This window comes from Aulonocara sp. 'chitande type north' Nkhata Bay, linkage group LG23 (assembly GCF_057382095.1).
Source record: "Aulonocara sp. 'chitande type north' Nkhata Bay isolate Kocher_YH1m ecotype deep benthic linkage group LG23, A_spYH_male_GT1.1, whole genome shotgun sequence".
Classification (NCBI taxonomy): Eukaryota; Metazoa; Chordata; class Actinopteri; order Cichliformes; family Cichlidae; genus Aulonocara; species Aulonocara sp. 'chitande type north' Nkhata Bay.
The window spans coordinates 20,468,749-20,482,323 of NC_141365.1; the positions used below are offsets into that span (position 1 = coordinate 20,468,749).

General features: G+C 41.8%; 2 protein-coding genes across 4 annotated transcripts in view; one reads left to right on the forward strand and one right to left on the reverse strand.

Annotated features, from left to right (window-relative positions):
- LOC147301619 (T-cell surface glycoprotein CD4-like) overlaps positions 1-9,989 on the forward strand; it is a 33,505-nt gene extending 23,516 nt beyond the window's left edge. For all 3 annotated transcript variants that reach the window (XM_086282184.1, XM_086282186.1, XM_086282185.1), the window contains 2 exons: positions 4,084-4,398; positions 6,114-9,989. In XM_086282184.1, coding sequence (XP_086138310.1) covers positions 4,084-4,398; positions 6,114-6,253 — 455 coding nt within the window. In that variant the 3' untranslated portion in view covers positions 6,254-9,989. The remainder of the gene's footprint in view (positions 1-4,083; positions 4,399-6,113) is intronic.
- A 2,251-nt stretch (positions 9,990-12,240) lies between these two features.
- LOC147301620 (uncharacterized) lies at positions 12,241-12,990 on the reverse strand. Its single transcript, XM_086282439.1, has one exon. It carries the CDS (start codon positions 12,988-12,990, stop codon positions 12,241-12,243), a length of 750 nt encoding a protein of 249 aa, XP_086138565.1.
- Between the last annotated feature and the right edge of the window lie 585 nt (positions 12,991-13,575).

A 13,575-nucleotide genomic window follows, 5' to 3' on the forward strand; every position in this document is an offset into this window, starting at 1 on the left:
TACCACCCTAAAGTAACTAACAGAACAGGGGCTTTCATTTCATTTCAGTCTGTACAATCAGCCATTAAAACATTTTATATAATTTTCCATGTTGATTTCTTACAGTTTACGAGTTGCTCTGATAAATGTCTCCCACTTACTACAGCAGGATGTTTTCTAACATGTAGGAAAACTGAAGAATATTATTGAAATGACACTTACTTTTTTCCTAAATGAAATCATCTCAGCTAAATGTGTAGTTAAACTTCACTGACAGACAGGACAGTTTCACTGGTTCGGACCACCTCGGATAAAAATGGGCTGTACGTCACCCTAATGAGTTTGATGTTCCTGCTTTACAGAGTAACAACCAGTGGAAAAGAAGCAGGATTTGTCAGATTCTGTACAAATCAGCTCCACACAGACAGATCTTCTGGCAGCTTATCTTTGTTTTTATTAAGTTAATTGTGTGAACACCCTCGTTTTGAACTCCACACACTAAAGTCACCACAGTTTAAATCCACTTTAACATTTGGCAGGTTAAGTGTTGAAGTCCCAAACCTTTATTTTATTTTTTTATTCACTTTTATTATTTTATACATTTTCCTTTGTTTATGAAGAGAAAAAAAGTTCAGTTTGATCTGATCTGCCTCAGGTTTAGTTTATTGTAATAGCCTGCCTTCACATTCATGATTCTGATCTCTGGTATTTGCAGATATTTAAAGATGAACTATTTCTAAGACCTGACTCACCTTTATGCAGAGGTCTGTAATCATGTAGGTCAGTGCCATTTAGTGAAGTATTTAGCTGATGAAGGACTTTGATTAAATCAAATCACTTTTATTGTCACATCACATGTGCAGGTACATTGGTACAGCACATGTGAGTGAAATTCTTGTGTGCGAGCTTCACAAGCAACAGGGTTGTGCAAAATACAATAACGTAAACAAGCAAAATACAAGAATGGCTAAATCTGAAACTAATAAATATATGTACAATATATAATAGTATATGCATTTCTGGATGTGTATACTAAATGTTTTTCTACGTGTGTGTGTGTGTGTGTGTGTGTGTGTGTGTGTGTATACACACATTTTTTACAAATTAAATAGAGTAAAAATAAAATATATAAAAATATACAGAGTTGAGACATGTGCAAAACAAGTGGCATTTATATACAGTATGGAGTGCATAATGTTAAAGTTCCAGTAGTGAAGCTGAGGTGTCTATGACGTGTTCAGCAGTCTGATGGCCTGGTGGAAGAAGCTGTCTCTCAGTCTGCTGGTACGGGACCGGATGCTGCAGAACCTCCTTCCTGATGGAAGCAGTCTGAACAGTTTATGGCTGGGGTGACTGGAGTCCTTGATGATCCTCCCCGCTTTCCTCAGGCACCGCTTCCTGTAGATATCTTGGAGGGAGGGAAGCTCACCTCCAATTATCCGTTCAGAGCACCGCACTACTCGCTGGAGAGCTTTGCAGTTGTAGGCGGTGCTGTTGCCATACCAGGTGGTGATGCATCCAGTGAGGATGCTCTCAATGGCACAGTGATAGAAGGTCCTGAGGATGCGGGGGCTCATGCCGAATCTTTTCAGTCTCCTGAGAAAGAAGAGTCGCTGCTGCGCCTTCTTCACTGTTTTGTTTGTGTGTACTGACCACGTAAGATCTTCAGCCAGATGTACTCCAAGGAACCGGAAGCTGCTCACTCTCTCCACAGCAGCGCCGTTGATGGTGATGGGGGTGTGTACTTCTCTGCACCTCCGGAAGTCCACTATCAACTCCTTTGTCTTTGCGACGTTGAGGGTGAGATGGTTGTCTTGACACCAGTGGGTCAGGGCGCTGACCTCCTCCCTGTAAGCCGTCTCATCAAAGTTGGTGATAAGACCCACCACTGTAGTGTCGTCCGCAAACTTCACAATGATGTTGGAGTTGTTAGTGGCTGTGCAGTCGTAGGTGTAGAGTGAGTACAGGAGAGGGCTCAGTACACACCCCTGTGGAGCACCAGTGTTCAGTGTGATGAGGGGATGAGGTGATGCTGCCCAGTCTGACCACTTGGCGTCTGTCAGACAGGAAGCTAAGGATCCAGCTGCAGAGGGAGCTGCTCAGTCCTAGATCCTGCAGTTTCCTGTCCAGCTTCGAGGGAACGATGGTATTGAATGCTGAGCTGTAATCTACAAACAGCATTCTCACATACGTGTCTCTCTTCTCCAGGTGTGACAGGGCAGTGTGTAGTGTCAGGGCTATGGCATCATCAGTGGACCTGTTGTGGCGGTATGCGAACTGTAGAGGGTCCAGTGAGTCGGGTAGTGCAGAGCAGATGAAGTCCCTGACCAGCTTCTCGAAGCATTTGCTTACGATGGGGGTCAGGGCTACAGGTCGCCAGTCGTTCAATGAGGAGATGGTGGAGGATTTGGGTACAGGGACGACGGTGGCCATTTTGAAGCAGGCTGGGACTACAGACAGAGAGAGGGAAAGGTTGAAGATGTGCGTGAACACTCCAGCCAGCTGAGCCGCGCATGACTTGAGGACGCGGCCGGGAATCCCGTCCGGACCTGTAGCTTTGCGTGCGTTCACCTTCCTGAAGCACTTCCGCACATCCTCCTCAGACACAGTGTGCGCACTGACGTCATCCGCGGTGCGCACACTGTCCGGTCTCATGGTGTTCGCTGCGTCGAATCTAGCGTAGAATACGTTTAGATCCTCACACAGAGAGGCCGTGGTCTGCGGTGTGCTGGTTTTCCCTCTAAAGTCTGTGATCGTGTTTAGTCCCTGCCACATACTCCGAGGGTTGTCAAACTGTTGCTCCACCCTGTCCCTGTACTCACGTTTGGCTGCTTTGATCGTCTTCCGGAGTTGGTAATGTGCATGTTTGTAGTCCGATGTGTTCGCGGAGGCAAAGGCGGTGCTCCGTGCCGCGCGAACATCTCCGTTAATCCAGGGTTTTTGATTTGGGAAGGATTTAACTGTTCTGGATGGGACGACATCTTCCACGCATTTCCTGATAAATCCGCAGACTGAGTCTGTGTACTCATCAATGTCCCTAGCAGCCACGTGAAACATTTCCCAGTCCGCGTGATCAAAACAGTCCCGCAGCGTAGATTCCGATTGGTCCGTCCAACAGTGCACCGCCCTCCGGGTTGGAGCTTCCTGTTTCAGCTTCTGCCTGTAGGCGGGCAGGAGCAGGATGGAGCAGTGATCTGATTGGCCGAATGGGGCGCGGGGGAGGGCTTTGTACGCATCCCGGAAAGAGGTGTAGCAGTGGTCAAGTAGCCGGTCTCCACGAGTGTTGAAATGGATGTGTTGGTGGAGTTTGGGTGAGACTTTCTTCAGGTTTCCCTTATTAAAGTCTCCGGCTGTGATAAACGCTGCCTCTGAGTGTGCGGTTTCCTCGCTGCTGATCGCGCTGTACAGTTCCCTGAGTGCTCTGTCAGTGTCGGCTTGTGGGGGAATGTAAACAGCCGTAATGATCACTGCTGTAAATTCCCTCGGTAGCCAGAATGGCCGGCACTTAATCATCAGGTACTCCAGGTCCGGTGAGCAGAAGGATTTGACCGGGTGCACAGAGTTACAGTTACAGTTAGGAAAAGAGGGAAGCTGTTCTTGGCTTCAGCTTGCGGCCCCTCAGTCTCAGGACAGACATTAACAGCTGAATCAGATTAATTAATGCTAAAATACTGCTCATGTTCTTCCTCTGCTGTGAGATTTTCCCTGTGCTCAAAGTCACATGATGTTTGCAGGTAACTCACTCACAGCACTGAGCATGAATTACACAGTGCAGCAGCATTTACTGAGTATTCCCATCATCGTCTGGCAGATTTTAATCACAGTAAAAATTTACAGTCCTCTGCATATTTAAAGACATTCATGAGGGTTTACTAAGCAGGAGAACATCCAGTGAGTGTTTTATGTGTTTAAGGTTTTTCCAAACAACAGACTGATTCCATAAATTGGCTTGTGATGATTTGGTTCAGAGGACAGAAGTTTATCCAGAGAAAAACTGGAACATTAAGTTTTTTAGTCTGTTGCTTAAACAGTGAGCTAAAGCACAGAGCTGTGGTGAAGCTGTGCACAGGTAATCTGTAACTCACCTGTCCTGTCGTCCTGCAGTCAGCAGCCAGTCTGTGAGGACCGGCTTCATCGGGGGTGAGGTCCTCCTGCCCTGCGTCTACTCTGAAAAGCTGCCCAAGGAGGTCAACGCCTTCTGGAGGGACAAGGATGACAATGTTGTGTTGGACATCTTCAACGGCAGAGAGGGTAAAATGGATCCAAAGTTCAAAAGTCGCGTGTTCAGCTTTCCAAACCAATACGAGACTGGAAACTTCTCCATCCTTATAAAGGGCCTGAGGGCAGACGACGCCGGCCCGTATGACTGCCACATCACCAAAGTGGACTATCAGACCAAGATAACTCTGAAAGTCACAGGTCAGTTCAGCAGCACGAGCACCTTATTAGGAACACCTCAGTGTTTGTGCAGCAGCAGCTCAGGGGTCTTTGAAAAGTGCAGAAAATGATCATGCTGCTGTGAATAGAAATCAGGACACGTTTCCTCTTTAGATCTAATTCAGTGCAGAAACTGTTCACAGTAAGTGTCGATGAAGTCTCGAGCTCACAAAGAGCTGACTGCTGCACAAAAATCCTCTTTATTAATCCATTCTCTCTCTGAACAAATACACGTGCTGCAAATCTAGCGTGCAACTCTTATTATCCTGTTGTTGTGGTGCCTGACTCTTTCCACATTATAAAACTATGACATCACTACAATGTGATTTGTGTCTTGCAAGTGTTGAAGCTGGACACCATTAGTTTTATTGCTGCAGAAACAACAACAACGCAACAATATCAGATCGAGTCAAAGCTGGAGTTGGTGGCTCGTTATGTATCTGCTGCGTCCATGTGGCCCTATATGTGTCACAGATAAACAGCATGAACCCTGATCAGTGAGTGTGAGCTCAGGTATGGGGATAAAAACTTTTTCAACTGCTTGTGGCTCGTGCAGCAGGTCAATATCAGGTGAAACTTGAACTCAGACAGCACCAGACTCCATTCAGATTTTCCCCAATTTAAGAGGCTTTTTAAAAATATCCTCCGTGTCCTGCAGGTGAACATGAGTTTGGTTATCAGACTATTAAGCAGCCCCATCAGTGGCTCTGTGCTGCAACACTGCCACCTGCTGGACTGCACCTACACCTGTGAACACATTTGAATCTTTAAAGAGTTCCAGTGTTGTGTTTGCCTTTTAAATATTGTTCACTTTTCATATTAAAAAAAGTAAAAACAAAAACTTAAATCTGAATCTAAAATCCAAAGCAGCACTACAAGAGGAAGATAATAATTTTATTAGCTTTTTTTTTTTCCTTTTTTTTGTTCGTTTCTGATCTTCCCACAATATTTTAGTATTCCACTGTCAGGCGTGTTTTTAGAAGCAGCATACAGCATACATGTAGCTTGCCATCACCAGTGTGTGAATGTGTGTGTGAATGGGTGGATGACTGAATGTAGTGTAAAGTGCTTTGGGGTCCATAGGGACAAATTAAAGCGATATACAAATACAGGCCATTTACCATTACATCACCTACAAAGCTGCAGTAGTGTTAAAACTGAGTGGATAAAAGAGGAAACAGACCTTTTAGAGCTCAAACACTGACTAAAATGAACAGCTAATTTACTGAACCACTAAGGCAGGGCTGCCCAATCCCAGTCCTCGAGAGCTACTATCCTGCAGCTTTTAGATGCATCCCTACTCCAACACAGCTGAATCAAATGAATGGCTTGTTATCAGGCCTTTGCCAAACACGATGGCATGCTGAAGAGGTAATCAAACCATTTGATTCAGCTGTGTTGGAGTAGGGATGCATCTAAAAGCTGCAGGACGGTAGCTCTCGAGGACTGGGATTGGGCAGCCCTGCACTAAGGTGTGCCTTGTGCGGATTTGACTTTGGGCTGATTTGACAGCATAAAGCAAAGATAGCGCTGCTTCCCAGCAAACTTACAAATGCTATACTTAAGAAGTTGCACTTTAAAATTTAAAAAAAGTAACAGAAAGCATCTTTATTTTTAGGCAAACAGAAGAAAAGCAAAAAGTGTTTTTTGCACGTTCAGCTCTGATTAAACTGATGTTTATCTGTTTTGTGTTGCAGAGAAGCCCGCCGTTAAAATAACGACTCCACGTCCTTCGCCTCCTGTGACTGCTTTGCCTCGGGGTGCAGCGGTTACCTCCTCCTCCCTGCAGCACCTGACTCTCCTCTGTCCTGCTCTGTTTGTGCTTTTCTTCTCTTGAAAGTAGGCACAGACTTGAGTTAAAGTTGGGTTTAGCTTTAATCAAAAACTAGATTATACCTTAAAAATAACATTTCACACTGTCGTATAAAGTAAAACCCTTCTTTTCCATATTTGCTCTAAATCTGGTAAATGTATAATGGAGCTGCTTTGAATTATTGACATCCATACATCTATCGTCATTATATACAGCTATCGTCTTAACGTTTCATCCTTCAGCTCAGACGACTGAAAAATTCCTCTTCTGCCTCGAGGCATTTCTTATTAGACTGTTCAGTGTGCTGATGTAACTCATCCTCCAATCAGGTGACAGAAAAATGTTAAACCTAAACCTCAGCTCGAAACCACCTGCGACCGTTACACTCCGACTCACCCGCTGCATCCACCTCCACCTGTTTTCAGCCCTCCAAAACAAACATGAATGAACTCGCTGCACTGATGTTCATGACATCAACGTTAAATTGATCCATTTATAAACAGTCTCCCAAAGACAGGCTGTCATGTTATTCAATGTATGTTGACAGTCATGAAGATAGTCGTTTAGCTTAGTCTTGCTAATCAAGTCATCTGCCCTGCTGGACACGCTGTGTCATGACACCAGAGATATCGGTGTAGTCCTGTTTAGATCTGATTGGAGTCAGATGGTGTTTTCATTGCTTTTCAGTGCTAACTTCATGCTGTGTTACTGGAAAACAAAGAAATAACCTCCAAAATGTGTAAGTATCCATACTGGCCAATATTGGTTAATGCCTGAAAAACTGATGAACCAGTCTCCTGGCTGATATCCATCCGCTGAGTCAGGTCAGCCTCCAAATTCAATGATTTCAAAACTGAGTGTGGCCCTGAAAGGTCAAACAGCTGCAAGTAGAAAAGTACTCCAAAAACACACCAAGTACAATAAAAGAAAAACAAAACAAAACCTCACAAAAAGTTATTTTTTAGTAATGTTTTTTTCAATTTCCTTTCTGTTTTGTGCACTTGTTCCATTTGTTGATGTTTTCTTATGTTGCAGTGCATTTGACCTTTGAGCGCCACCATTTAAATAAATCAAAAATAAGTTATATGGAGAGCTGACGAGGTTTTAAAACCAGTCATTATTTACCCCTATTGAAGCTCTTTTGATGCCCGAGACCAAAAAAGGACATTACAGCAGAAGAAGAAGAAAAGTATCCGAACAACATTGATACGACCCAGATTACTGTCATAAACAGAAAAATACAGTTGTTCGACTTTCCGAGATTGCTGCCGGACCTTTAACGTCTAAAGTTTCAGTGTGTGTTTCATTATAATTGTACTCAGATACTTCTGTGATGGGCCGATATTAGTCATATTGATCAAATTGGAATTCTTCCACAGAAAACACCTTTATAAAGCTGATTTACATTGTTTACGTTCTTTGTCGATCGCCAGGAGGGAAGTGCTCCCTATCATCTATGAATAAAACAGGAAGTCACACTGTCAGGCAGATTTAACAGGCTTTAATCTACCTGGATGTTTCACAGTGACACCATATAGAGACTGATGTTTGCCACAGACCGGGATTGTGAAGGTTTTTGTTTTTTAGGTTGTGTTCATTTCAGTGATTCTCCTTGCATGTGTGTCTGTGTATCACTGACGTAAAAAGCATTAGTTTGATCCAAAGACATTCAACATCAAATGAATCTTTAAAGTATCAGATGTGTGAAACATGTGAGAACAATCGGCCACTACATGGAGCTGTCACAGTTATGATTATTATTATTGTTAGTAGTATTATTAATAATCGTTATTATTGTTGTTATTATTATTTATTAACAATGGAGGAGCTCCAGCAAATTTAAGACTTACTAAATCTGATGGCATGGATCTCTGCAGAAGATTAGCAGCTTCTAAAGGAGGTCATTGTACATTATGCAGTTTGTTTTTCTCTGTTTTTATTTGAAGAAATTACTGTTGAAGGAAAATAAGCACTTACAACTAAGCTGTTATTTATTATTGATTAAAAAAACCAAAATGTAAAAGTAATGTTTACTAAAAACAGCAAAACATCCAACACAATCCACACAAGTGTGTGTGAATGGGGATGACTGGATGTGTAAAGTGCTTTGGGGCCCTTAGGGACTAGTAAAGCGCTATACAAATACAGGCCATTTACCATTTACAATCCAACAAAAACATGACTTTATTACAATCGGTGCTGAGAATAGTCAGTAAAATGTCAGATTTATTGTCTGCGTCTTCTATCATTTACTATATAATACTGTTATTAAAGATCTGCTGTGTTTTATATATTTATATATATTGTTTCCGATGCAGATGGGTCAAAACATCCCGAAGCTCCCTTTAAGCTTCATCTTGTTTACCGGCATATTTTATGTTTATGAAGTGACGAGAGATCAAAAAGCTGCAACGCAGATGTGTGTGAGTCTTCCCAGGTAGCACAAAGAGCTGATTAACCGATTAGTGGACTGAGCAACAGTTCAGCTCTGCAAACGATACTACTCGCTTGATTTTCAGGGTTCAGTCCTCAAACCACAGTTTGAGTTTTCTTGCACAAGCCAATGCGTCAAAGTTGTTTTGCTTCCATAGTCAAAGATTTACTCCCAACTTTCATACCTCAGATTTTATCTGTCAACATTTCAGGTTTATTTATTATCTGGTTTAATTGTTGCAGTGTCATAGTAGAGATCTTAACAAAATGTTAGGGTCAGGGAACGAACGAGGATCCTCTTTCGTTTGTATCATTTATTTGTTTCATTTTTTTTTTCTCTTTTCAGCGATAAGGATGATAACAGATCAGTGGTTTAGTCTTCTTCATCAACATGTGGGGTTAACTGTCTGTTTAATTACACAAAGACTCTAGGCACTACAACGTTCAGCCAACTTGTTGGCTTTAAGTCATTTTCAGATTAGTTTGTGTTAAGTTTTAATATGAATTATTCTGCCTGTCAGTCATTCGATGAAGATCAATCAGTTGTGTTCAGTGTTTTATTTTCATAATTTGTTTTGTTCCTTGGCTTAGTTGTTGTGTCATGGAGGTATTTGTCAGGGTTTCAAAGCCTTGGAAACATCCAGTGTTTTTAGTTTCTTTGCTTCAGCTCAAGTTTAAGCCTGTTTATCATACAGTTTTAAGTCAGGACAGACTGAACCAAAGTCCAGGATCTTTTCCCTTATACCAACTTAATCAACCAATAGCATCGTGGTCATGTGACCAGGATCATTTAAGTGTAACTACTGCTTGCTCTGGTGTGACCACAGGTGGCGCTACAGTGTTTCTCTTGTAGAAAACATCAAAGAAGCTGCGACCGCACATAAACTGTCTGTCAGTCACCCAATCAGTTAATCGATCAGCTCTGATGTGCCGTGTGTTTGTGTATCGCCGCGCTGTTACAGTCTGAATGGTGAGGGTCTCTGCTCAGGGTACCTGTGATGTCTGAAGGTAATCACAGCAGTCATGTGACCCTGGTCCTTTTCATTGTAGCAGACCATGGTGTGAAGTGTGGAAAGCAACCCAGAGGCATTGTGGGAAATTTAGGAAAAACTGGTAGCTTTTTTTTTTCTTCTTTTCTTCCCTGTTTCTGGTTGTTTTTAATGCAGTTTATTTAAACTGGATTCAAACCTTTGTTTTGACTCTGAGTGTTATGTTAAGGAAGGTGTTGATGACTTCAGACTTCCTCAGCAGTTCTGGTGTGTTTGTTACATCTGACGTTTGCAGGTTCATTGCTGAAGCTCAATAAAAACCCAACAATAAAACGAAACGTTTCTCAGTGTTTTTGTTCTGCAGTAACAGTTTCCTGCCACAAGGAGGAGCCACTGAATCCACTGTGACGATGGAAATGTTTAATTATCAATGAGAAATGTTTATGCAGTAATTTATATTTTACACTTACCATGTGAATTTGTTTTGTGTGTGTGTGTTTTACTAAATAAAGAGTTAACAATCAGATGTCAGTCCCACTGAAGCCAAGTTCAGATAATTAAATTGAAAGAGATTTAAAAATGTGTCTTTGAGGTATTCCCTGTTATTGTTTATGATTGGTTTGTGAAACAGCTGATTCATTAACTGATTCATTCAGTTAATGGAATGATTGAATAATAAAGTCCCGTTTAAACACAAATTGTTCTACAATAATTAAAAACGAACTTTTTTTTACTCTTTTGTCTTTTTTTTTTTTTTTTTTTGTTTCTCTGAAACTATCTGCATCATGTCGGGGTGTAACATGGTGATATAGATAAGTGGCAGAGGAAAAATGTGGACAACAAAAGGCTTTAAATAAACGTAATCAGCGCCTGCAGTGATGAAGCTGCTGTAGTGCTCTATTCTGATGAAGGTGAGCACAGTGTGTCAGAACGAGCTTCATCTGAAGGGTGGCTGACCTCCGTCTTAGAGATGGGATGAGGAGAGTAGAGCCAAAACTCCATGAATCTGTGACCTCTCTATTAGTGAAGATCCTTTAGCGTCCCTCTGGATCAATGGATGAACTCCTGGAGTCAGGAAAGGTTGTGTTTCTGATCGACTCAATCAACATCAGTCAACAACATCTTGGTTTAAAAATAAATGACATGAAGCAAAACATTCTTTTTTTTTTTCTTTTTTTTTTTTAAATTAAGATAGCTTCAGGCTGTGATTTTGGCCTTGGTTTATTAAATAATACACCACAGTGATGAACCTGTGGTGACACCCTAGATGAAGGTGGTGGTAGTTCTTATTTTTGCAGGTCGACTGCTGTGTTTGATTCTTGGTGTTTGGAGGAGTAGCTCTAATGATGGACCTTGAATGTTCCAGCCCTGATAAGTGCTACAAAGGCAGGCTTTGTTTGGGAACGTCTTTGTGTACAAAGAATAGCTGAGGCAGGTGGCTGGAAGAGGGAAGTCTGAGCATTTCTCTTGGATTATGAGGCAGAAAACGGATGGTTCATTCAATAATGAATATATGATGTTCATGTACCTTTGGTTATTTCGTATTTCTGCAAATTTTAAAATATAAGCCAACTAATACATGGTGATTCAGGACAAATATCTCATTTTATTCCTTCCTTTTTGGTAACTTCAGCAAAGAGTCTAAATATTCCTTTAGGCGTATTGTAACACACTCCTTCAACGCAAACCATGAGGGGACTTTTCCATTTATGAGGACACAGGTTGTAAATCAAACACAGCATTCATTTCTACTCTGCTCCACCCTCCTGTGGTACTCAGCTAAAAATAAAAAAAGGACATATTCACAATCTTACAAAGCTACATTATTGTCAGTAAATTTGGAGAACCTCTTTTGGTCACAGGACCCTTGAGCATCTGTAATCTGTACTTATAATACTACTAATTATTAATTAATTAATATATTAATTAATATATTAATATTCCATATAATATATTAATTAATATAATGATCATAATCTGTGCATCTGTCCTGAATCCCGCAGCTGTATTCAGTACAGATGTCAGTTGTACGCTGGTGGACTTCCCTTTTAGTGAGAGTAAATGCAAACAGGAAGCATCACTTTTTAAAGGATTTCACATCCTCATCATTAAAGCTTTTCTTCTCGGTTTTTACTGTAAATGTCGCTTCTGTTTTTCACAGCAACACAGAGTCATTTTATTTCATTGCATTTACTACAGTTTTCTGCTGTGTCAGTGTGTGGGCCTCACTGCTCATCTGAGAGCTCACATCTTCAGTAGCACTTTATAGTGATGTCATATAATAATAGTAGTAATTTAAAACAGATGTATTATTCAAGAAATTCAAAGTGTTTATTGTCATGTGTCACAAGAGAAAAGGCATTTCTCTGTGCAATGAAATTCTTTCTTTGCTGTCCACCCACAGATGCCGATTAATATATACAATAGAAACAGAACATGTAAATACAAATAGTACAAATAAATAAATGTAGACAGTAAAGGAGACAAAATATGGAGATCTGAAACAGAAATGTGTGTAAAAGAGCTATAGCTTAATGTGTAAGATGACCTGATGTGCAAAATAAATGTATTATTACTGTTCAAAATGGGTCAGCTGTTCAAGAGTCTGATGGCAGTGGGCAAGAAGGAGTTGTTGAGTCTCGATATTCTGGATTTCAAACTTCTGAACCTCCGCCCTGAAGGCAGAAGTGTGAACGGTCTGTGTTGGGGGTGTGTGGGGTCTTTGAGGATGGAGGCAGCTCTCCTCTGGACTCGATGATGGTAGATGCTCTGCAGAGAGGGCAGCGGTGTCCTGGTGATCTTCTCCACAGTTGTTATCACTCTCTGCAGGCGTTTGCGGTCCATAGCAGTAGTGCTGCCGTACCATGCAGTGATGCAGCTGGTCAGTGTGCTCTCCACAGTGCAGCTGTAGAAGCTGCTGAGGATCTTGGCCGACATACCAAATTTCCTCAGCCTCCTCAGGAAATACAGCCGCTGCTGAGCCTTCTTGACCAGCTGTGTGGTGTTCAGTGACCAGGTGAGGTCCTCGGTGATGTAGACGCCCAGGCACCTGAAGCTGCTCACCCTCTCCACTTCAAGGCCCCGGATAGACAGCGGTGGGTGAGGTCTCCTCTTCTTCCTCATGTCCACTATCATCTTCTTTGTCTTGTCAGTGTTGAGGGTGTCCTTACACCATGACACCAGACCGGCCACCTCTCTCCTGTAAGCCGCCTCGTCTCCTCCAGTGATGCAACCGATCACTGCAGTGTCGTCCGCGAACTTCAAAATGATGTTATTCTGAATATTGTTATGATTATCACATGCAGTGATAGCTGTAAATTGTATATTTATAAATGACATATTGAGGTGTAATATGTATAAATGATGAATTAAGCGCTTGCTCTGCTTACTTTGTTTCCTCTGCAGGTGAAGGTAGAAAGTGTGTGTGAGCTGATGTGAATTCAGCAGCATGGATCAGTGTGAGGACAGAGAGGAGGGAGTCCCTCCCTCTAAAATCACTCTGTGTGGGGAACATGAGAGCCAGACCAAAGCTCAGAGGTGAGGTACAGAGGTACTATTCACACTCAAAACTGTGTCACAGGCAGGATGATGAAGACCAAGCAGCAAAGAGTAAACTCAGGTCACTTGGACCTTGTGCTGGACCGAGTTGAAAAACAGGAGGAGGAGTCCCAGGAATTATTAGAAAAATATAGTTTCCATTTATTTAACCCCCAAAAATTATATTTACAAGACTAATAAATGTTGAGCTCATAAAAGAGGCCAAAGAAACAAAACTGAACTGAACTCAGGCAACGACTGCAAACTTAACAAACCAAATGACTGCTACATACAAACACAATTGACCTAAACATGAAATGACATACAAGGGTATATATAATGGCTGATCAGACCATTGTGACACATGAGGGGGTAACAAACAAACAC

Bases quoted from the DNA above. Each gene is read 5' to 3' on its own strand.
- LOC147301620 (XM_086282439.1), bottom strand. From the start codon at position 12,990: ATGTCATTTATAAATATACAATTTACAGCTATCACTGCATGTGATAAT.